At 36.9% G+C, this 23,939-nt stretch overlaps 1 protein-coding gene across 1 annotated transcript in view; it reads left to right on the top strand.

Moving 5' to 3' along the window:
* LOC131033854 (15-cis-phytoene desaturase, chloroplastic/chromoplastic) overlaps nt 1-23,939 on the top strand; it is a 297,259-nt gene that overhangs the window by 76,947 nt on the left and 196,373 nt on the right. The window contains exon 5 of the mRNA XM_057965148.2: nt 10,002-10,157. Within this exon, the coding sequence (XP_057821131.2) occupies nt 10,002-10,157 (156 nt within the window). The remainder of the gene's footprint in view (nt 1-10,001; nt 10,158-23,939) is intronic.

Here is a 23,939-nt window from a genome sequence, read left to right as displayed (position 1 = left end):
CTTATGGAATTTATTATGAGAAAAAGCAGTATTACAGAACTGTCATTGCACGAAATTGGCTTTTGAAGTTTCAAAAAGGGGGCTCAAGGTTGCCAAGACCCTTAACCCGTGAGCATTTGATTCTTGCAATCAGAGATTTGGTAATATTGTTGAGCAGAGTTAAGGGAAATTCACACTCCTATTGGGAAGACTGGATGTATTTCTTCATCCAAGTCACTAGAGACAAAAATCGGTTCATTGACTGGAGAACCATTATTGCAAAAAGATTGCATGAGGGTTTGAGCAATTATCTTGGGATGCCGAATTTCTACATGTCTTCATACCTGTTATATATGCTAGCTTGTATAAGGGAGTGGCCTGGATTATTCCATGCTAAATGGGTTCAAGGTATTAAAATTTATGAGTATCACCTCCATTTGACTTTAAAAGGACATGTTGATAATTACCTTTGCTGGAATGACATTTTTGCTGGGAGGTTGACCTTTGAATTACAAGATAACTTGCATAGGAGAATGTCTGCAAAAGCGGTTGAACTAGTAAAAATCTATGGTAGTTTCTTTACACAGTTTAATAACTTCACTTACATAAGGGTTGGAGGTTTTAAAGGTGAACCCTTTAGGTTACCTAGATATGCTTCAAACTCCTGTATTTTGATTGAAGTTTCCAGGCAGCTAGCCTATGTTGCAAAGGATTATGGTGAAGACTCTGACACAAGTGGAATTTTTCCCATCGATTTAGGCCATTACAGTTGTAGGTCTGTCTCTGATGCACTAAATCTTGAGCTAGAGTTTAAGAGATTTCATTTGAAAACCTTTGTGAAAAGGGATAACTTTGATAGTAAAGGTTTTATTGCCCAATATGTGAAAAAGATAGTGCCTGATCAACATGTGTCCAAGTTGGAGGATTATTGGGAGGATTGCCCAAATGAATTTGAGGTGAGAAAGAGGAGTTGGTCCAGGTTAACTTTGAAACAGATTCATGACATGAAATTGCCAATGGATACTTCAGGTGTCACTACTGATAATGAAGATGTACTGGATTCACAGTTTATGAAACGAGTACATAATGAACCTCTCCCAGAAGTTGGTTGGAGTAAAAAGATGGAAGATAGCATTCAGACACGCACTTTCAGCGTAATTCGCAGAACAGAAAATTGGCTTAGGAGTTGCCGATTCCATCCGGTGAGGGCAACCAGTTCAAGAAGCAAAAATGGAAAGAAGAAGATTGCAAACAAAGCTACTGTTTTAACTAACATCCCTGTTTCTGTTGCAGGAAAAAGGCAGGCTAAGATTAAAGAAGAGAAACTTGACATTGAAGTTGCACTTTCTATTGGTGGTCGGGTTACCAGGTCAAGGCACAAGAAGAACTTTCAGCCACCTGCCGCTCATCTCATTCTTGATTTGGATGTCGAGGAAGTACAGTGCGATATGGCAACCCCTGTCTCGGATGCTGATAAGGTCTTAGCTGACTCAGATACTACTGCTCAAGATTCACATGTGCTTGATATCTGGTTCGGTGCAGACAATGCTACACAACCACCTTCAGAAGATATGCAATCTAAGGAATTGACTCTGGCTCCTAAATGGTTAAATGACTCAATTACCAGGAAAAGAAATGTGGTTCCTATTTCGGTGTCGATGGAGGATGCTGTAAGTAAATGCTTGGGAAGATCCACGAAGCCAAAGCGGTTAAAAATGGAGACAATGATTGGTTTTGACGAAGACACAAAGCACTGGACTGCAGACATTGCCAGACCTACATCCGATAAGGATGCTGCCACTGCTTTAGAGGCAGATTATACCATCGAGCGGGTTGATTTGGGGGTCGGAACTAGAGCAGTTGATGTGAAACATTTGGAGACTTCGACCAAACGGATTATCTCCCACACTTGGAAGGATGAGAAGGACAAGGCTGAGTTGAAGCAGAATTTGATGCAAATGGCCCAATATATTCATGCTTTGCAGAACAGTCCATTGCCGTTGTCTCAGAGCTCGGTTCCCTTTAGTTCAAAATCCCCAGGGAATCATAAGTTCTTTGATGAGGTTCAACAAAACAAGATGATCGCAGAGATTTTCTTTGAATGGCTCACCTCGATCGTGCATCAAGGAACCAATTACATATCAGATTTAGTTCAGATTTTCAAAGATTCTAATGAAGTTACCAAGGAACTGGATGCCGATTTAATCTCGTGGCAAAAAGAAAAGACTAAATGGGCGGTGATTTCAAAGCAAATGCGTGATATCCAGCGCTATGGCTTGATGAATTTTCTTGGAGAAAGACAAGTGCCAGGGCTGAATGAGGACATAATGTTTATATGCAGGGAAAGCATAGAGTGGCGCAACCAAATCATTGAACAAGGTCATAGCGAATCCGCCAATCTGCGAGGTGAACTAACAACCTTAAGAACAACCATGCAAAAGGACTTGCGCTGCGTAGATGTTCAATTGCTTAAGGAAGATAGCCAAACTTTGGAAGATATTGCAAAGATGATCAATCAATTCAGCAGCCACATTAAACAATTTAAAGTGGAGAAATCCTTGGTTGTGGAAGCTTTTACGAGGATTTCCAAAGTGGAATCGATGCTCACGGTTTGTCTGGATCACTTGGATTCACACAGGGACAAAGTACAGATGGTAAACAGGAAGAAATAACTTTGGAAGCAAAGAGTAATACACATCAGCCTGCCGCACGTAACAGTAATTCAGGAGTTTTCGAAGGTGCATTGAGAGTGGAGTGCGGCAAAGGCGTTTATGGTGTCCATTCAAACTAATAACCCGGGCAATCCAATTGAGACGGAATCGACATGACTAGCACTGCTGGCAGTTGTCTGCCAGCGAGTCTAGTCGTTTGTTTTTAATTTTAGTTATGCAGTTAGGGTAGTTTCTCATTAACTCTTTCGAGTTAATTTTATCTTTGGTTCGAACTATTGGTCTGGGACCTATTTGTATGTTATGTAATGACTTTTTGAGGGTTCACTAAGTTTTTGAAAAACTATCTCTTGGATTTTGCTGAAAGACTTCATGTATGTGGAAGGTTGATAATCATCTGTGAATGAAAATCGAATGACAGTCATCTTTGATTTCGAATCTGTGTGTTTGATGTCTGAAATTGGATTTCTGTGAAAATCTGTTTCAAGTAAGGATCTGTTATAGCTTTCTATGTGCGCAGAAAATTACCAGCGGGATTCACCTTATAAGCTTTTCATTTTGTTTTAGTGTACATGTGAAGTCCGTCGGCTTTATACAAAGAGTTATATATAAATCAATGCTTGCGTTCATTTGGTGTTGACTTGTGAATGCAATAACCTTTTCTATGCTTTCTGGTGAAAAGTATAATATTGGTTGCGTGTAATTTGAAGTTGATTGAATATTTGCTAGAGGGAGCTGTACCTTAATTCAGAGGTTAATCAATATAATGATTTTCCAACTGTTTGGTGAAATTTGTCTTTCATTTCTTGGTCTTAAGGGTATCCAAATTAACTAAAGTGCGAAAAACAAATCTGTTTACCAACAACCCGTTAGCATATTGGTGTCGATTCATAATGAATCGGCACCAATATGCTATTGGGCTACTAACCCGATAGCATACATTGCAGATTCACATTGTTATCGGTTGGCAATACCGATCGTTTGGCATAAACAAAACATTGATCGCTGTGTTTAACCCGATAGCATACATTGCAGATTCACATTGTTATCGGTTGGCAATACCGATTGTTTGGCATAAACAAAACATTGATCGCTGTGTTAAACCCGATAAGCATACACTGATTCATATTGTTTTATTTGTAGAGGCACAATTAAGAGATGCCATGGACAGGCATGTCGTTGTGGAGACATGTCTACCCATGACATCTCTCTTGTAAGATATATATGTGCCTGTTATTGTTATCCAAAGGACATTGAAATTATTAATGTTCTTTCTCCACCATCTGCAATACATAGAAGATAATTGGAAAACATAATTGATATATACTATGAGAAATATTTGCATTGCAATACAACATCTTTATCCATACCTTGATTTTGAATTGAAATTTGAAGAACTTTTACAATCTGTAATGTCCCCTTCTCAATGATGTGCTTTCAGTGGTCCATTGGCCTATTCCGGAGACCCGTAGGCTATGTGGAATGGAGAATTAGGGTTTCCAACGTTGGTGAAGCGAGAACTTACTATTTTTAGTAAGTTAGGGTTTGGCTGTTTGGATGATGCTGTCTTACTGAGCTTTCCAAGCTCTTTCTCTGGGTGCGAAAATCACGCTTTTCGGAGGAGTAATTCATGACTTACTATTTTTAGTAAGTGGCAGTATGGAGTATTTCTATTTTTGGCAGTGGACAAGGTCCTGATCCTGCAACAGTTCAGTGGTCTTCTTTGCTCAGCTTCATCTTGGTTTTGTTGATAATCAGTATTGGAGTCATAAGTGATTTAATTAAATATTATTTCCTTGTCCTAAGGTTTAATATTTAAATATTTGTATTTACTGATTAAGTGTATTGAGGATGACTTAAGGAAAAATAATTATCTGATATCAATGTTGTTATTTTCCTAAGTCAATGGCGTTATTTTGGTGGCGATGGGGGATGATAAAACATCTCATGTTATGTTATTTTATGTTGCAAAATTGTCACCAAAATTAAAGTTCGAACTTTGCCTAGGAAGAAGGGAAGTGGGCGCCATGTTGGGTGAAGACATGAAATGAAATGAAAGGAGTTTGAGTTGAGTTTGGGCGCCATTTGCATTTGAATTTGGGGGAGCGTGAAGTTATAAATATGAGCCTTGGGCTCTCATTTGGGCATCTTGAAAAATTGCATCGTTATGTTGCCGGTTTGGTGAATGAACTTGAAGCTTCGGAGTGTGGCTCCCTAGTATTGCCAGTTTTGTACTTGAGACATAGTACCTAGCTGAGTGGTGTATTCTTGTGACATTTTCGGTGCGTATTTCAGTATTTTCGGAGTGTGGTGTGTTTTCTGGAGTTGCTGGTTTGCTGTGGCTGAAGCAAGATTTCAATCATACCTCCTTGCCTGAGCGACTTGTCATTTTGGGTACTGGCTCAAACCTTTTCTATGCTATTGGCGATATATGTTGTAAGTTTGCAGCCCCTTATTTGGAGTTTTAGATTTTATAATGCAAATCGAATTTTCTAGCTTAGGCGTGGGTTTTGAAGAGTGCATTGGGATGCGTGCAAGGTGTTTTGGGGTGTTTAGTAGCTCCTTTTTGGTGTGTTCTTAGTCGCTTATTGTCTAGTGTTAGTTTGGGAGTGATTTGGGGTAAATTGAAGGAGATTTGAGTGAGATATGAGCAATTTAGTGAGTTTGTGTGTTGTTGGTTATGCATTTCCAGCCTGCTGTCTTTTATATCAGATTCTAGGAAGTGGTGTTGAGTTAGTTTGATGATAATTATCTCATGTGTTCAACATTATACTTCTACTCTATCTTTCTTCTCTATTGTAAGGTTAAGTAGTAGTACTACTAACTGTTTCTGGATTGTATTCTTCATGTCCTGCTGAAAAGTGGAAGAGGCTGGCTTGTCGCCTAGATATGATATTTTGTAACTCAGTCCTCCCGCTGCATAAGCGGTTGAGTGATATTTGTTGTAATGATCCTCCTGCTGCATAAGCGGTCGAGTTGAGTTTGTTTGGTGTGTTCAATCCTTCTGCTGAAATATTGCGGTAGAGTGATTTGTGTTGGGAGTATTATTCTCTTGGCTGGTTTACCGCCAAGTTCCTTGCTTTCCCGCTGGATAAGCAGAAGGGGTTGGCTTGCCGCCCGTTATTGTATTCAGCAATTGAACAGATTATCACTAACGATCCCCTGCTACCTTATGCTCTCACCCTCCCAGTCTGGGCTCTCAGTGATTAGAAGGTGTAGGGTTCCTTCTAGTTGTTTGGATTTCATTATTCTAAACCTAACGGCCGATTGGTGTGTTTGTGATATTGCTTTAAAAATCAAAAAAATAGTGGGGATATTACATCATCCTTGAAATTAATATTTGAAGAGGGTTTTCATTTGCAAGAAATATGAAGAACTCACATTTTTGCTCAGAGCTAATGAAAATGAAAAATAATTAGTAACCCTTCTTTTGAAAACCCAACCTCCTTTTATAACCTTGTTAAGGCTAGTTTGGAATTTTTTTTTTTTGCATTTTCATTGCTTTTTTGAAAAAGCACTTTTGCCTTTTCATTGCTTTTTTGAAAATGTGTTTTTTCCTTTTTCATCGCTTCTCCAAGAAATTGTTTTTTTCTTTCTTGTTACTTTTTTGAAAAACACCTTTTACCTCTTTGTTGCTCTTTCAAAAACTGTGCTTTTCCTCTTTTTCATTGTTTTTTTGAAAAAAACATTTTTTTTTCTTTTTCATTGTTATTTTTCAAAAGAGCATTTTTCCTTAATAAAATAATATAAAGTGTCCTTATGACCACTTTTCAGCACCTTGAGCCTAGTGACACTTTATCTTCTCACTTAAAACATCCTATTAAATAATTACATATGTTGTCATTTTAAATATTAAAAAGTAACTTTTTGACAATTTAATTATTTAAATTATTTCTCTTTTCCAATGCCAATTGGCTTATGGGAAAACTTTGGAAAATAAGATAATCGCTAAACAATTGCTCACATGTGAGAAGAGGACAATGCAAAGGAAGAAGTCTAATAGCCAAAGAATTTGTTACCCATGTCGAATAAGCCCAAAGAAACATTTTGGCAGAAGGAAACCATGACCCAATATAAAAGAAAATATTCCCAATCCTTAGCTTGCTAGAACAACACATGGCCATAGAGGCGAATCCACAATATCAGATTTCAGTGGCCCAAAAAATGGCTGTTAGCTTTTTACATTATTGTTGTGTAACTGATGCAATGCTTAGCAAAGTGGAAATCATTCTATGCAAGCAACAAATCAATTGCTACCAAAATAGAAGGTGAGAAATCATTAGCTGCCCAAAACAGCAAGAAAAATAAAGTTCAACCCCTTTACTTAGCTGCTAGTGTAAATAAATCACCAAGAAAATAAGAGAGGTAATAGAAACTATATAACTTTTAGCTATAATAGTTGCATGAATTAAATCGACCTCATTGTCACTAAGATTAGAAAAAGGCATAAAACACCTTTTTTTAGAGGTTGATAGTTGGTGGTTTGGAGGAGATTAGATATATCCTTTTTATTTGATTATATTGCATAAAGCAATATTGTTTCATCTTATCAGCACCATATACAACTTCAACATTAATATCTATAGCAGCTTTTTATGCATTAAGTTTCCTCTTATAGTTTTGAGAAATAAGTCATCATCATGGCATTATGCTTTAAACCACATAGTCTTCTTGTTGCACTAATAGAAAGGTCCTCTGGCATAAAATACATAGTTCCTGTCGCCTTTATGTAGCAGCTTAAGAAACACATGAAATGGACATGTAGAAAATTGAATTAGGCTCAAAGCAACCTATAGGTATTCTCTAGCACAACTACAAGTGGATTGAAACATATAATAAAGTTGCATTCTTCTTATAGCATTCCTGAGAAAGCAAGTTGACATGAAGCTACCAAACAACATACAAACCAAAACTGAAGAAAACTGAAAACACAACCTACTAATGTTTTTGGTGACATAGGATTGCCCATGGACCTGGATGCTTTTGCATTAGAAGGTTGCTGAATTATACAGCCCAAAAGATTTGTATAATTAATTGCTGATAGCCTTCTATTTCATTCATGATAGCAATTAATCTTGTAGTTGAAAACAATTTTCCTTTAAAAAAGTAGAAGGTTTGTTGTTGAAAGCAACATTCCAACAAATGGATCTAAAGCTTCTAAGTTGCAATTTGGGTACCCCCCGCCAAGCTAGCTTCCACGTAAGACTGACTTCCAGAAGCAAGATCTGCTATGGTTTTCTTTTAGATAATATCATGCATACATTCTTTGACTCTTTTATGAGTCCATTGTAAACAATCTTCTTACATTCTATGATTGCTGTATTAAGCCTTTGAACGTTATTGATCCTAAGTGGCTTGCTATTCTTCTACAAGTCACTCCATCCTCTTGATTTTCCATCTCCTTGATTGTGAACATGTCTTCCTAGGCCTGATGATTTCTGGTTCCACTCTTCAATTCCTTGTCATGCGATAGGGGTTCATTAAGTAAATATTCTATTTCTTCTAGAAAATCTTACCTAGCCATCAATTATTCACTCTCAATTGGGATTCCTAGATCATTGTATCAAGTTTTTGGAGTGAAATCATCCCAATCCCAACCTTTTTCTCCCTTGCTTGCCAAATTGGCTTTTCTTGATGTTTTTCCCTCTTTGTTCTTGATTGCAAGTTTTCTCTTTGAGATTCACAAATTGCTAATGACCATCTGGAATTCACCCTTTGCCTTTTGGGAGTTGAACTCATTGTGCATGTGGGATTTCCCATACTAGGATGACCATACTTGTGACAATCTTGACATCTAAAAATTTTGCACTCATTATCTGGTGGTTAGAGCCACCTTGATTCTCCAGCCTTCAATAAAATGATACTTCTAGGAAGTGTTTCACTCGAATTCTTGCATGATTTATGAAACCTTTACCATGATATGGATTGGATCTCGATGCTGTACCATTTTGAATTTGTAAAGTGCTGTTTATGACAATTCCTTTGTAATATTAAAAGGCTTGGTGCCAATGTTTCATGAAAGGGTCAACATTTTGAAAGAAATATGTCCCTCCAGAAATTCTGTTGCTATTGTTTTATTGGCAAAGATAACACTTAAGTATCCTATTGGTTGAGTGCGCATCTCATATTCTTCACACATATACCAATTATTCTTGGCCCATGCATGCAGGTTCCTTGGAGTTAGTTGTGGAGGATACAACATATAATGCTTCTTCCATTGAGAGTCAAGATATTCCTTGTGATCTCATTTTCCTTTTGACAAATTGTTGGATTCCCCACCAGAGCTTGCATGCATGGACTTCTTGACCATCGATGTGCAATTTATTTCATTTCTCCTTGTCTACTTTCATTTTAATTAAAATAAGATGTAGTTGTGAATGAATCCATGAATATCCATAACCTAAGTCAGACTAGAGTTAGTTTTCATTATCACACTGGTAGTATTTTTGTGTATCCTTTTGCATGTATGTTCTCCTAGTTGCCTCTCTTGAAGTTCAACTAGGGAAATTTTATTATCTCCTTTTTCTTATTATTATAAATAGAGGATGAAATTGTATTACAATTCATGCCATTGGTTGACAGATTATCATAGCATAAATTAATGAATTATTGTCTATGTCCAAATTTTGTTAGTGTCAATATATTGAATTTGTGAGTAGAGAAGGAATGCAGCTAGGTGGATCCTGGTGAAATCTTATGAATCTGTTGAGGATTGCAGTATGTCTCTTTTCCAAGCTTGGCTTTTAAACATTAATTTTTTTTGCATGGGTATTTGGTTTATACAAGATTTGTCAATAATAACGTCACTCTGGTGATCTTAAGCACATGAAATTTACAAGAATCTACTTAAAAATTGATTAATATGTGCTGTTAGCAACTGAATTATGAAAATTTCTAGTTACAACGCTTGATTTTACCCATAGGTCATTCAAATTTTCACAAGAATAAACTAATTGCTTGGGATAAATAAGGAATATGAAGTATTTGAATGCTTATTGAGTTAAATATTATGTTAGTAACTGTAATTGTCTAGTGATGTTCATATATGGAATATTTAAGTGTACATTATGGTTAAGTTGTCACAAATTTTGGCATATCAATAATCACAATATGACCTGTACAGTATTCGTCATAGTGATTCTTAGTGACATTTTTACTTATGAAAGAATCTTTGATGTTGTTAAAAGGTCTCAACTCCCATTCATGTCAAAGCATATTCTCTCTGTATTATATTAGGTCCAAATACTCAAAAAGAATTCTTAAGAAAGGAAATGCTTTTAGTTTACAGATGAACATCTTGTCTTGTTACTTTTTAAAATTTGTTTAATCATCTCCTCTATGGTTGTGATCCAGTTGGAGCTTATCCTAATGTGCAAAGTTTGTTTGGAGAGCTTGGGATTGATGATAGACTGCAATGGAAGGAGCATTCTATGATCTTTGCTATGCCAAACAAACCTGGACAGTTTAGCCGTTTTGATTTTCCAGAAGTTCTTCCAGCACCTTTGAATGGTATGATTTTTTTCTTCAATTTCCCAAGGCTTATAAAAAATACATGCATATGTTGTTTTGCACTTCTCTTTGGGACGTTAAGAACTTGTGAAGTCTCAAAGTACATGAATGTAAGTAGAAGAGTTTTGAAAGAATGATGTTTCCAGAGAAAATTTATTTAAAGTTTGTTAATTTCTTCTTTGTCTAAGCCTTAACTTATTGCTGAAGTATCGGGCAAGGCTCGGGCCTCTGTTGATTTGATCATGCACTCTCTAGAAACTATGGTGTACCCTTAGATCATCCTTCTTTGGTATTGGTTTTTTAAGGGACTTGTAAAGTCCAACCCTTATTCATCACATCACTACTTAGGCTTTGTAGGATGCAAGAACATGAAATCTCACCGCAAGAGTATCCCTGCTTGGTGGTGATTTTCACAGGTTCTTCACCCATTACTTTATATGCAAGAAAATTGTTGGCCACAACATCTTCCTAGGACACCCATCTGTATTGTAATATGCTGATCTAGATAATCTCTGAGAGCATCTTTATGTGCTTCTTGAAAAGATACTCCTCTAGTCTTGCAGCAAACACCTTGTGAGGATCTGGTTGGGATTAATGTTGTACAACTTGTTGTTCTCATTTTTGAAAATTCAAATATAAGACATCCCCTATGAATTTTCCCTTAAAATTCATAGTTTTCATCTCTAAGATGCGTTTTACGAAGCAAAGTCTTTTCTAATGTATGCTTCTAGTCATGTGTAAATGTTCTTGTCATATTTGTTTTAATTTTTGGTTGTCTTTTTTCCCCGTTTCTGTGCAATTTCGGGTTTTGGGATTAGTATTGCATGTAATAGGATTTTTTTAATGTATTGCAAGTATATTCACTAACTTGCTAAGTCACAAGGTTCGAATTCCAATTCGAATTCGGCAACAATAAAATTCAGATGAAGTTTAGCACGGGTAAAAAATTCGACATAAAATTTGCCTATATAAATTTGAATTTTTAAATATATAAATAATAATTTCATTAAATTGTTAAAAATAATTTAAACATTTTAAAATTGATTTTGAAATAATATAATAAAATAAAATAGATTTGAAATAAAATGATAAAGTTTATTATCTATTAAAATAAAATAATATTATATCAAATTTAAAAACTAATATAAATATCTTACATATATTATATTAAAATTATTAAAAATTAAACCATATAATGAATTTTTTCTAGTACGTTACAATAAATTTTAAAAACATTATAATTTAAATGTGTTTAAAAATTTAATTTTTAACTTATTAATATATACATAATAAATACATCAAATATTATGTATTAAATAATAAATACATTTTAAGATACCGATAGAGTTTCCTGTGAGCTTATAATATATTTGTTATTTAATATATCTTCAGCTATACATCGCGTTTGGGTTGCGAAAATCTCCTTGGACATTTTTTTTGTTGCGGTTTTCATTAGATTGACAGCGTCTGGTGCAATCATACCATCGTTCGTAGTGCCTTTCAGCAGGTCAGCGAGGACAAAAATCTTGGTTCCAACACCGTGTGAGGAGACCACCTTATTCGTTTCCACCCAAGATTCATGCTTATTCCTCCAGTCTACGTGTTAGACGGCTGAATATGTTCCAATTTAAAAAGCCCTAGCTTTGTTCCATATGAACTTTGGGCCGAATTAGAATGAATTTTTAATATTTTTTTGGAATTTGACGAATTTCGAATTTCATACATAAAATTCGGCTAATGCTGTGTCACAACTAACTTGTAATTGGGGGTTTAGAGCCCGATTACAAATTGATTCATTATTTATAAAGCTATAAAAGACTTGCAATTGAGGGTCAAAAGCCCGATTTATAAAAAGGCTTTCTTTCTATTTGCAATCACTAACTTGTAATTGGGGTTTTAGAGCCCGATTACAAGTATTTGATATCTCTATCAAATATTAAGTATTGCATATGCTTGCATCGAGTTTTCAAGAACCCAATTCGCTTTCTTCTCTTGCCTCCTTTGCTCTGCAATTTTGGAGGAGGTGTCTTTGAGTTGTTGTTTCAAAATAGGAGTGTTCTTCCTATTTTGCCTATTAGAGCTCTTGCGTGGAGGTCTTGAATCATTTTTCAACTCTTTTGGTTTGGAGCTGCGACAAGACCTGAGCGTTTTTCCTTTGGTTTCTTCAAGGTTTCAATCCGAGGTAAGTGCTTCTTGTTTTTGTTTGTTGATTTAGTTCCATTCTTTTTCCTCTTTGTTTTGGCGTAGGGATTGGGCCTTTCCCTTCATTTTTTGCTGTTATTCAAATGCATGTATTGTTGACTATTAGAGATGAATGGCAAGCACGACTTTCCTTTGTGTTGCATTACATTGCGCTTGTAGTCGGGTTACCAAGGCCTGATTTCAAGTGTTGTGGCATCCCTTGTGAGTTTGTTGACTTGCAATCGATTCTTGGTAACCCGACTGCAAGCTTACATATGTCGGTTTCCGTTGCTTCCTACATTGCAAGTTTGATCACTTGCAATCGAGTCCTAGAGACTTGATTGCAAGCTCGTATTTCCTCTTTTGCTATCGATTACATGGGAACTTCATGTTTTCCCCTTGTTGCACTTTTCAAGTAGATTTGTTCACTTGGACCCGATTGCAAGCTCACATTTGCCTATCAACTTTCTTTTGTATACTTGTAATCGGGCCTCCAAGACCTGATTGCAAGTCCTCCATCTATTGCCTTTCTTCTCATATTCATGTGTAATATGCATCTTTAAAATCGATTGCAAGCTTTCCACTTTCATTCGTATGCAAGACATGTTCACTTGCATTCGGGTCTCCAAGACCCGACTTCAAGTACAAAATGTTAAGTTTTTCCTCATCATGCCTTGCATGCTTGTAATCGGGTCTTTGGGCCATGATTGCAAGCTCAATGTCATACTTCCCTAGCTTGCAAGATGCATTTCGGATCTCGAGCTACTAGTTGCAAATTCATCCTCCCCATTTGTAATGTCCCCTTCTCAGTGATGCTCTTTCTGTGGTCCATTAGCCTATTCCTGAGACCCGTAGGCTAGGTGGAATGAATAATCAGGGTCTAGCATCGATGAAACGAGGACTTACTATTTTTAGTAAGTCAGGGAATGACCATTCTGGTGCCACTGTCCTACTGAGCCCTCCTTGCTTTGCCTCCGCATGCGATGATCATATTTTTCTGAGCATTAATTCTTGACTTACTATTTTTAGTAAGTGGCTGGGTGGCACAATTCTATTTTTGGTAGTAGACAGGGTTCTGAATTCTGCAGCAGTCTGTGGTCGTCCGGGCTCAGTTTCATCTTGGTGGTGATAATAATCAGTGCGGGAGACATTTGCAACATAATTAAATATTATTTCCTTATCCTAAGGTTAATATTTAATTAATCTATTTATTGGCTACTGGTTTATTAAATTTGGGATTAATGCCTATTTAATCCTAAATTTGGCGAAATTCAATTGTTTTATGGAATGAGAAATATTTTAGAAGGGATATTATTTCACTTTGCATCACTAATATGTGCCTAAGTGTTTAACGTGGGTCCTCCCTTTCCTTGGGCATGACTTTTGACTTAGGAGAATAGGCGCTACACTTGGGTCCACATGTAAGTGGAATGAAATTCAAATGCAAGCGTGGAATTTGGAGGGATGTCATTTGAATTTGAAGAATGAAGTTATAAATATGAGGCTTGGGTTCCCATTTGGATCATCTTGAAAATCTGTAATGTTATGCTGCCGGATTGGCGACAGAACTTGAGGCTTTGGAGTGTGTTTCCCTAGTGCTACCCGGTTTCGTACTTGAAATACAGTACCTAGCTGTGCCTTGTATTCTTCTATCGTTTTCAGAGCTTTGCCATAGACATCTTGGTGTTGCAACGATTCTGGACTTGCTGGTTTTGCCTGTGGCTGAAACACATTTTTGCTCACATCTCTCTGTTGGAGCGTCTGACAGTTATGGGTATCATTCCTATCTTCCTTCCCAGCACTGGCAAATAGGTTTGTAAGTTTTTAGCACGTTTGTTTGAGTATTGATTTAGTTATGCAAAATTGAAATTCCTAGTCTAGGCGTGGGTTTTTTGGGTTGCATTGGGATGCGTGCAAAATAAAAAAAGGGTTGTTTGGGGTGTGGCTGTGATTGGTTGTCATTGTATTGGATGTACGGTGGGATTGGGCTTGATTTGAATCCAGTCGGGTAAAAATTGAGTGAGTTATGAGTATTTTCATGTTTTCATGGGCTGCTGAAACTGTACTTTCAGCCTGCAGAGCAGTGTAACAGAAAATTACAGTATTGTGTAGAAACCAGCGGTTAATCTTCTCATCTCATCTCCATATTGTAAGGTTGTTTCAGTAGTACTGAGCATCCCATTCTATCTGCTTTTATTTGTAATTCCCACCGCAGAAGTGGAAGAGGCTGGCTTGCCGCCTTCTCAGTTTTGTAATTCAGTTTTCTTTGATAAATAGTCCTCCCGCTGAAATATGCGGTAGAGTGATGGTTTAATGTAATGTCCTCCTGCTAAATAAGTGGTCGAGTGATAAGTTCAATGCTATGGCCCTCCCGCTGAAACATGCGGTAGAGTGATTGTTTAATGTAATGTCCTCCCGCTGGAATACGCAGTAGAGTGATTGAGCTTCATTTCCTTGTAATTTTCCCTTGGTCGGTTTACTGCCAAGTGTTGTTTTCTATCCTGCTGGATAAGCAAAAGGGGCTGGCTTGCCGCCCATGCATTGTAATTTTCAGTTTGATTATATTTGCTGACGATCCCCGGAACACCGTATGCTCTCACCCTCCCAGTCTGGGCTCTCGGTGAACAAAAGGTGGAAGGGTTCCCTTTCAGTTATTTGGTTTATTCATCTAACCTTAACGGGTTACTTGTTGTGGTTGAATTGTTATTGGCTTAAAAACAAAAAAAAATTAGTGGGATATTACACCATTCAATGGTAATTACGCATACTTGCATCCGGGTCTCCAAGACCCGATTGCATGTAAAAGTTTTAGCTCTTTTCCATGACTTCACGCTTTCCTCCTTGCACATTCTGAGTTCATTCCACTTGCAGTCTACCCCACAAGATCCGAAATTCCACCCTTGTCATTGTCGAAGCCTTATCCATAATGCGTTGCTCAAGCTTGTCCATTCATTTTTCCTTTCTTCATGATAAATATCATGATAGGTCTAAGGTTGAGCATTGTTTTTCCAAGCTTTGGTATCATGGCTTCTCCAATAGCCTGTGAAGATGTCCTGACCCTTTGGAGTTTCCATTGCAGTGTTGCAGATTCTTGTTCAATGATAGAAGAGCTGGCATCTCGTACCAACAAAAAATGAAATACAAGTATGATAAATATTAGAATGAAATTTCTCCTTCTCAAGTGAGCTCTTCTATGGATGAGATTAAGGACATAGAGATCGGACATGTTGATATGTCTCAGTTTCTTGAAAGAGTAGAGGGATCGCCAAGCCATGGCATGCAGTTGCTCCTGAATAGCCAAATCCATTTGGTTTCCACTTTCCTAGTGGCTGCCTTGGAGCCAAAATTTGTCCTTGCCTGTGCTGCTCATTTTGACAGAGGATCCAAAATGATCAAGGATGATGATGGCAATATCATTATCAGGTTGGATGCAGAGACTATTGATAAGATCTTTGGGGTTCTTGCTGCTCCTATATATGTAGATATCTCAATGAAGAGTGCTCTAGATCATCATAACCAAGAGAGGTCAGATTGCATAAGACATATCAACTCCAAATGGCTCAAAACTCCCAGGACTTGTTTCTCAAGATGGCCCAAATTGTATCAATCTGATTTCAAGGAAGTCAGCGATATGATCACACTTCTTAGCAGAATAATGGGGTTGAAATAGCCCAATGTATTTGAAATCTAGATGTACAAATACATTGTAGTCATGAGGAAAGGGCAGTCTCATATCTTCTAGGGTGAAGTTATCAGTGATTACCCGTGCAAGCAACTGTCTCAAGTTTCCACCACCCTCACCTTCTACATGAATTCCTATTGAGTGTACATAGCAGCGTCACGTAGACAATTTCCTGGTCTTTCTACCAAAGGTGATAGGTCGTTGGTACTAGTATGGAAATATTATGAGCAACTTACTTTGAGGCCTAGTAGGATTCATTACAGGAGGGTGCAGAATGCCTTCTTCGGTCATTTCATGTGTTTATTTGATAAAACACTTAAGAACAAGAGAGTGTCCGAGGCAGCCTGAAAGAAGGTGAATGAGTATGGATGCTTATTTCTTCAGTTTCCAACTTTCACCTACATGAGGGTTGGATGTTTTGAAGATCAGCCATACATGCTTGCCAGATATCCTACTGACAAGATCATTCTGATGGAGTTGGCTAGGCAGTTGATGATGGTTCATGCAGTCTAGTTAGCCAATCATAAGCTAGGCATCAACTTATCTTCTCACAATCCATTGCAGATTGGCCAGCATTCCTTAATAACTTCAGCGAGAGCCAAGGCGATGGAAACAAAACTTCAATAAATGAAGTTGAAGAAGTTCAAGGCAAGGAAGGATTTTGATTATCGAGGAATGAAGGACAAAATCAAGAGCCTTCACTCATGTTCATCGCCTTGAGGATATGTGGGTTAATCTTCGTACAAAAGATGTCAGGAAGATGGATTACAACAGGCTCACCTTGGAGCAAATTGTGGATCTGGATCTAACCAAGATTCCAAAAGGAATGGTAGATGACGAGAAAACTCTTGACCCAGAGTATACAGAACAAAGGGTTGTTGAGGCTCCTCTTCCATCTCCCCAATGGTTGCAGAAGGAGTGTATCTCAATTTTTGATAGATTTCAGCCCTTCCTTGCCAACACCAATGCTTGGCTGAAGAACAATAATGTCAAAACCATTAAGATCAAGGTTGGGGCGGAAAGTGATTCAGAAGGACCAGTTGGGCGTAAGTCCGAAGTCAGGGTTAAATCCAAAGAAGGTGCTTCTTCCTCAGGCACCACGGTCAAGCTAAGGGTGAGTAGAGCTTTAGTTATTCCTTCACAAAAGGTGTTATTGAAGGGAAAACAAAAACCTCAAGTGCAGACTCATGTTATTGACCCTAAAGATGAAGCACATGAGGAGAATAAAGCAGGATCGCCTCCTACCATGGACTCAGATTCTCCTCACAGAATCATTCCTCAATTGTCTTTGGATGTACCTATGTCTCCAATTGACACAGATGTGGATTCTTTCTCTACTGTCCATGTGGATCCTGTTATGTCGAGTGCATCTGCCTGCATAAATGTATCATCATTAGATGCAGATACTTCTCATAGCAACTTGGAAAGCATTTTGATGTTAATCCTTCATATGCCATTTTATCCGGCGTATCGCTTCCAAAAATTGATACTTTTGTGGTAAGTTTTGATAAGTTCATGCCTAAAGCCTACCATGATTTGCTGTCTAAGAAAACACTTGTCGCTGTCCAGATTGAGGCTTCTCCTAGAATGACAACTGTGGTACAGGCAGAGCCTGTTTCTACACAAACCATAGTTGTTGTTACAAATGCAAGTTCGCTAGATTTTTCTTGATGTCTTTGATTTTCAGCAACTTAGGAAGCCTAAGCCAAGGGCTGCTAAGAAGGCAAAAACAATTTCACGAGTGATTGTGGAAAACAATAAGATGAAATATGCTGAGGTGGCAAAGCCTCTTACTGATAAGCCATCAGAAGAAATGCATCTATCTGATTACAGATTTACTAGGGTGGAGCTAGGAAGGCAAACACATGTTGGAATGATGCATGATGCTCAGGACTAAGTGGCTTCTTTGGTCTAGGGTTACAATGAGCTCTTGGCAAAGAAAGATAAGCTTAAGGACCTTATTAAAGATGCACAGGTTACTCTTGAAATGAGTATTGAAATGGAGCAAGATGTCATCTCTAATTTTGAGAAAATGCCTTGTAAGATTTTAAGTCAGGATGGAGAATTACTCTAAAGATTTGATACTTTTTGAGTTGGTGTCAAAGCTTCGTCAGGAACTGGAGTTAGAACAGTTTACGGTGGCTTCAATCCATTGGTTTCTGAATTGCCAAGTTTTTCTTGATAAGATGCAAATTGTTCTTGAGGAACATAGATCAGCAACAATGAGGTATTTCGATGTTATCATCAAGACTGTTGCTGTTGCAAGGAATACAGCGGGTTCAGATCTTGATGAGCTGCATAAATCAATTGGCAAATTTCAATCTTTCATGGCCAGGGATATAGAAGAATAAGAAGTGTCTCATGACACATAAATTTTATTTTTGTTTATGTGTTTTCTTTTCGACAAGTTACATGTAATGTCAAACTTGTAATTACAAGTAGTTTTATCACTTGTAATCTTGTAACTTATAATTGCATGTAAACAAATTACGAGCTGGTTAGCAATAGGATTGTAATTTGAATAAGTCATTGTTAGTTATAGTTAGTTGTGGAAAAAATCTCAGTTAGTTAGACTTCTCCCACTTTTTACTCTCAGCCCCTCTCCTATATATACAGGAGGTGATCTTTGTAATCTTTATCTTTTTAGCTAGCAAGAAAACTGTGCAAAAATTTATAGTCATAAAGACTTTGTGCTTCATACTTGTAAATTTTTCTTTCAAGTAATATCAAGAAGGCTTTGAGTTTCAAACTTTGTGTTTAAGTCTTACCCTTATATCCATTGTGTTCTTATGTCATAGAGGTATATTTTCTGTATTTGCTTGAGGTTCTAACCGAGTTGTTGAAAGGAGCTTTGATCTGATTTCTTGTAGACTTTGTGCTACAAGTATTAAGGGTCAAATTATTGTAGTTAAGTGTTCAAAACTGAGAAGAGTTGCAAGACTTTATGCTTGTGGTTGTTCCCATTTGAAGTAGTTCAGAAGTGCACCATATTAGCAGACTTTGTGCTGTTATATGCTATACATTGTTCTTGTTTAAATCATTTTGGAAAGGTAGATAGGATAGTGGAAAGTAAAGACTTTGAGCTTTGTTTCTATTTTCTCGTCCCAGGAAAGTGATGAAAGACTTTGAGCTTTCACGGAAACTTCACTTCCTTTTTGTATAAGCATTCTTGTTATTGTTAAAGTTCCTTATGTTGCTGTATTTATTTTCTTAACTGCTATTTCTTTTCTAGGAAAAGAAAAGAATATCATCTTTTCTGAAAAAAGAGAAAAGGATGTTGTCTCACCCAAGTTAGATTAGTGTTTAGTTAGTAATAGTAGAAAAGGGGGAGCCTTCCCTTAATTTAAGAGAGTTTTTAACTCACATGCTATGGTTGAAACCACAATTTTGTGCATCTTCCCAGGTGTACAAAATTTTCAACCAACACAACTTTGACTGTATTTGTAATTTTCCTACTTTCTCACAGGAAATCTTTGGTGGGAAACCTTCCATTTGAAGATAATCACCAATTTTCCTCATGCATTGTTGTTGGATTACAGTCTTGAAAATATAGTTAACTGGGAATTTATCATGCATAGTTTATGAGGATTTGCTTGACACTAAACTGAAGCTTCTTCAAGCATAGTTTATGTTTTAACATAAAGAATCATTTTGAACTAGATTTATAAGGGAGCGAAGGAGGACAATTGTGGATAAATATTCACCAATCCAATTGTGTACTTGATTAGGATCTTAACTTAGACTAACAACCTTTTTCTGTGATACTCATTTAGAATTAATTTATTTGCTTCTTTTCTCTTTCAATTGATGGATGAAGGATTGATCAGAGGACCACATGAGATGGTGAAGGATACTGCACTGTGTTCTATGGCATTGAATTAGGTTGGTGTGGGGAAATTGATCAATGAATATGTTGTCCTCATTTTTAAATTTTCAAAAATGTGACAACCCTTACAAAATTTTGGTTTAAATGTGTTGTTTTTGTTTGCAAGGCACGTTTTATGAGGTGCAAAACTCACATTTTTTAGTGTCAAATCATTGGGGGGTGTCTTTGCCATCATTGTCCAAGTTTTGGTCTTCATTTTCCTAGCTTTTTGTGCAATTTCGGGTTTTAGAGCAGTCACTGCAGGTTGAAGATTTTGCTCTTAAGGCACGCTTGAGGCAAAAAAATTTCTCCTTGGTGAACTGGACTCATCTTCGGTCCATCCTCGATTCATGTTTCAAATTTCATCGCGTTTCGAGTTCGTTTGCTATGTTTTTTCTTCAATTTCGAGTTTTTTCTTCCTGACAATTGGTGGGAAATTTTCCTTTGATTGCAAGTTTTAATTCTCTTGTTTTAGTGTAGGGAAATTTTAAAACAATTACAAGTGCACTTTATTTAAAACTTGTTACTTGTAACTTACTTTTTATTTCTCCCTTGCTTTTAATGTCTTTTAAGTTGTATGAACTTTTTGGACAAATTACAAGTGAATTTAAAATTATAAGTTTGAAAAGAACTTGTAATTTCTTTTAAAAGTTCCTACTGAAGTGATTTTTAGATGTAATAGAGATTTTATTTCCCTATTACATGTTTTATGTCCTTTTAATTGTCTTAGTCTTTTTAAACTTGTAAAAGGGATTTTATTTCCCTATTACAAGTCTTTTTGTCAAAGTTATTTTAAACTTGTAAAGGGGATTTTATTTCCCTATTACAAGTTATTTTGACATGACTTTTTGTTCTTTCCTTTCACAAACCCGAATTTGCCTTAGGAGTTGAAAAAGTGAAACAATTAAAACCTGTAAAAGGGTTTTTAAAACTTGATTACATGTCTTTTGCAAGTATTTTTAACTTGTTTCTTCTTCTCAAGAACCCGACCTGCATTTTTGTTCCTTTGAATCCGATTTTCATGGTTTGAATCCAATTTTTATGGAGGAATGCATTGAATGATGGAGGTGTGATGTTTCTTGTTCATCTTTTTGTTGGTTAATGGGCCACGTTTTTTCCTATTTGGGAGGCGTTTTTACTGTTTTGGAGCCACGTTTTTCCCCTTCATGGCCCTTTTTGCAGCACGTGTTGGGGCAATTTGATCTCCATTGCAAGGCGTTTTGTCTTCCTCTTTCCAAGTGTGGGTTTGCAAAATCATTCCAAGGCGTTTTTGTTCCTCCTTTCATGCCGTTTTTTATGCATGAAGTTTCAATCTGAGTTTGCTTTGTTCATACAAGGGTTCCAACCTATTGATTTTGCCTTCTACTTAAGGAGCTGATTGTTTCTTTCAAAGCTATTTCATCTCTTTGAAGGGCATCTTGACCAAGCAAGAATTCGAGTTTCTAAGCGATCTTCCCAAATGGATAAGTTCTTTGAATGCAATTTGTAAATTTGCATGATTTTCCCCTCTTTCAAATTTTTCCCATTCATTTGATTTCAGGTTTTACAAATCTGATTGCAAACAAGAGTTTTTCCCATGTTCCAAGTTTGCCATTACCGGTTGGTATCATTCTTTCCATTTTCCCCTCATGTCAAAACCCCATTTTATCCATTCATTTCACTCCTTCATTCATTTTTCCCATTTAAAGTCTACTTGTAGTCGGAATTTTAAAACCCGATTGCAGTTGTGTCTTCACTTGTAGTCAGCCTTCCAGAACCCGAAATTGGTCCAAAATGCACTAAAAAAACACTTGAAAACGAGTCTTAAAAGTCCAATTACAAGTGCAAACTTGTGGATACCCATTACACATATGAAGTTGCATGTTTGTTCTCCACAATTGCAAGTTAATGCTCTTGTTTTTCCCATACATGTAATGCAATTTCCAGAACCTGAAATTCACTTGTGAGCCCATTTTACATCAATTTATCCCTTCCCTTGTTAGTCCTATTTGCACACACGACCTACCAAATCAATGGATTAAGGCATGGGCCTTATTTTGCAAGCAGATTCCAAGATTGGAGAAAGAACAACCACATGACGAAGCCACACAAGGAGATGGATAAGTGACATGAATGGTTGAGAGCATAGAATGCTTTCAAGACAGAATAAGGCTTCTTACTTCAACCTTGCAAAGAACTTCCCTCCTGAAAAGTCAGTACTGCCCCAAGCATGTGAAAGGTTGGAGTTCACTGGTTAAAGACACAAAGACTATCAAAGGTGCAAGTTCTTGTTCCAGTTCAAGATGACGTTTACCTCAATCATAGAGTATCTTGTAGCAGCATGAAGATTTTCAAAACAAAGGATGATATAGTTAGAGTCATGTCTTCGGACACATAGAATAGTTTCAATTGTGTATTTGTAATTTTGTTTTGACAAGTTACATGTAAAAACAAGTTTTGTAATTGCAAGTGTCACTTTCACTTTCACTTTTGTAAAAATGTAATTACATTCAAGGCAACTACAAGTTGAGCTAGATTATGACCGTAGTTGGAATAAGTCATGGTGGTTGAGAGAATTTCTCAAGCTAGTTAGGATCCTCCCACCTTTTTCTCAAGGCTCCTCTCCTATAAATACTTGAGGGGATCTATTGTAATTTTTATCTTTTGGCAATGCAACAAAATTCTGCCAATTTGCATGTGCACTCTAAGACTTTGAGCTTGGATGGGAATCGGATTGCTTTCAATAAAAGAGGTAAGTTGTGTTGAGACTTTGTGCCAATTCAAGCTGTTATGTGACAACATTTTTTGTAGTTGATTGTGATTTTTGTTTTATTGTTCAAGAGGGATTTAAATTCAATCTTGTAGACTTTGAGTTGCTAATTGCATTTGGAGATATAGGTTTGGTTTTCAAAGTTGGTCTTACTTTGAGCTGTTTATCATGTTTGAAGCTAGTGTAGAAAGCTCAAGCAAAGGGGGTAACTTGCAGACTTTGTGCTTCTTTTATTTCCTATGTTTGTGCATAAGAGGTGCATCATGTAGTTAGACTTTGAGCTACTACATACTGTGCTTGGTTACCAGAAAATCATCTAAAAAGGTTGATAGGAGAATAGATAGTTGAAGACTTTGAGCTTTCTTTCTGTTTTCCCATCCCGGGGAAGTGATGAAGGTCTTTGTGCCTTCATGGAAACTTTGCTTCCCTTTATGTCCCAAAAAATCCTACAAAAAAGTCTCATTTCTGTATTTGCTGTCATTTATTTCCAATTGCTATTACTTTTCTGTGAAGAGAAAAGAGTATAGTTTTTCTTGACAGAAGAAGAAAAACTGTTGTTTCACCCATAATAGATTAGGTTAGTTTGTAGATTGGGGGAGCCTTCCCTAAATTAGGAGAGTATCATACTCACACAGTGTGGCTGAAACCACAATTTTGCACATCCCCCAGGTGTACAAAATTTTCAACCAACAGAATGGGATGAGCTTAATTGGTTTACATGCCTAATTTTCAGTATTTATAATTGTAAAACAACTCTCCTAGATTCTCTCTTGACATGTTATGTTTTATAGGTGAATAAAAAGGAGGGCACATTACATGGATTAAGTCTAAAAGAGGTTGAAAAATGACAGAATAAATATGAAAAGAAACAAAAAATGAATGAGGAGCCCGATAAGACAAAGGGTCAAAGATACCACTTGAAAAGCATGGGAAAGAAGCAACTCATTCCTTTGTTCAATCCAAAAATGTTGGAGGGTTTGAAATATCATTTGGAATTAGTACATTAGTCCAACCAAGCCACAATTGAAGCACAACCTTTGCATGTGTTCTTGTGAGTGGAAAGAAGGTTGGGTAGCATCTATGTGTTATCCAAGACACATCCATAGGAATTTTTAGAGACAACAAAAGAGATTCCAAGAAGGCCCCAAATGAATTCCAAGATTTGCCAAAGCAATCTAAAGAATAATAAGGGTGCACGATGTTAATTAAACACTAAAGTTGAATTAATCTTTAAAAGAAAATGTAAAACCTGCTTTGCACTTCACATCTGCATTTTAACCACTCTATCCACCCTTGAGTCCAACT

The sequence above is a fragment of the Cryptomeria japonica genome, chromosome 2 (assembly GCF_030272615.1).
Source record: "Cryptomeria japonica chromosome 2, Sugi_1.0, whole genome shotgun sequence".
NCBI lineage: Eukaryota > Viridiplantae > Streptophyta > Pinopsida > Cupressales > Cupressaceae > Cryptomeria > Cryptomeria japonica.
The sequence above is the reverse complement of the archived record's forward strand: the minus strand, read 5'-3'. Positions and strand labels throughout refer to the sequence as shown.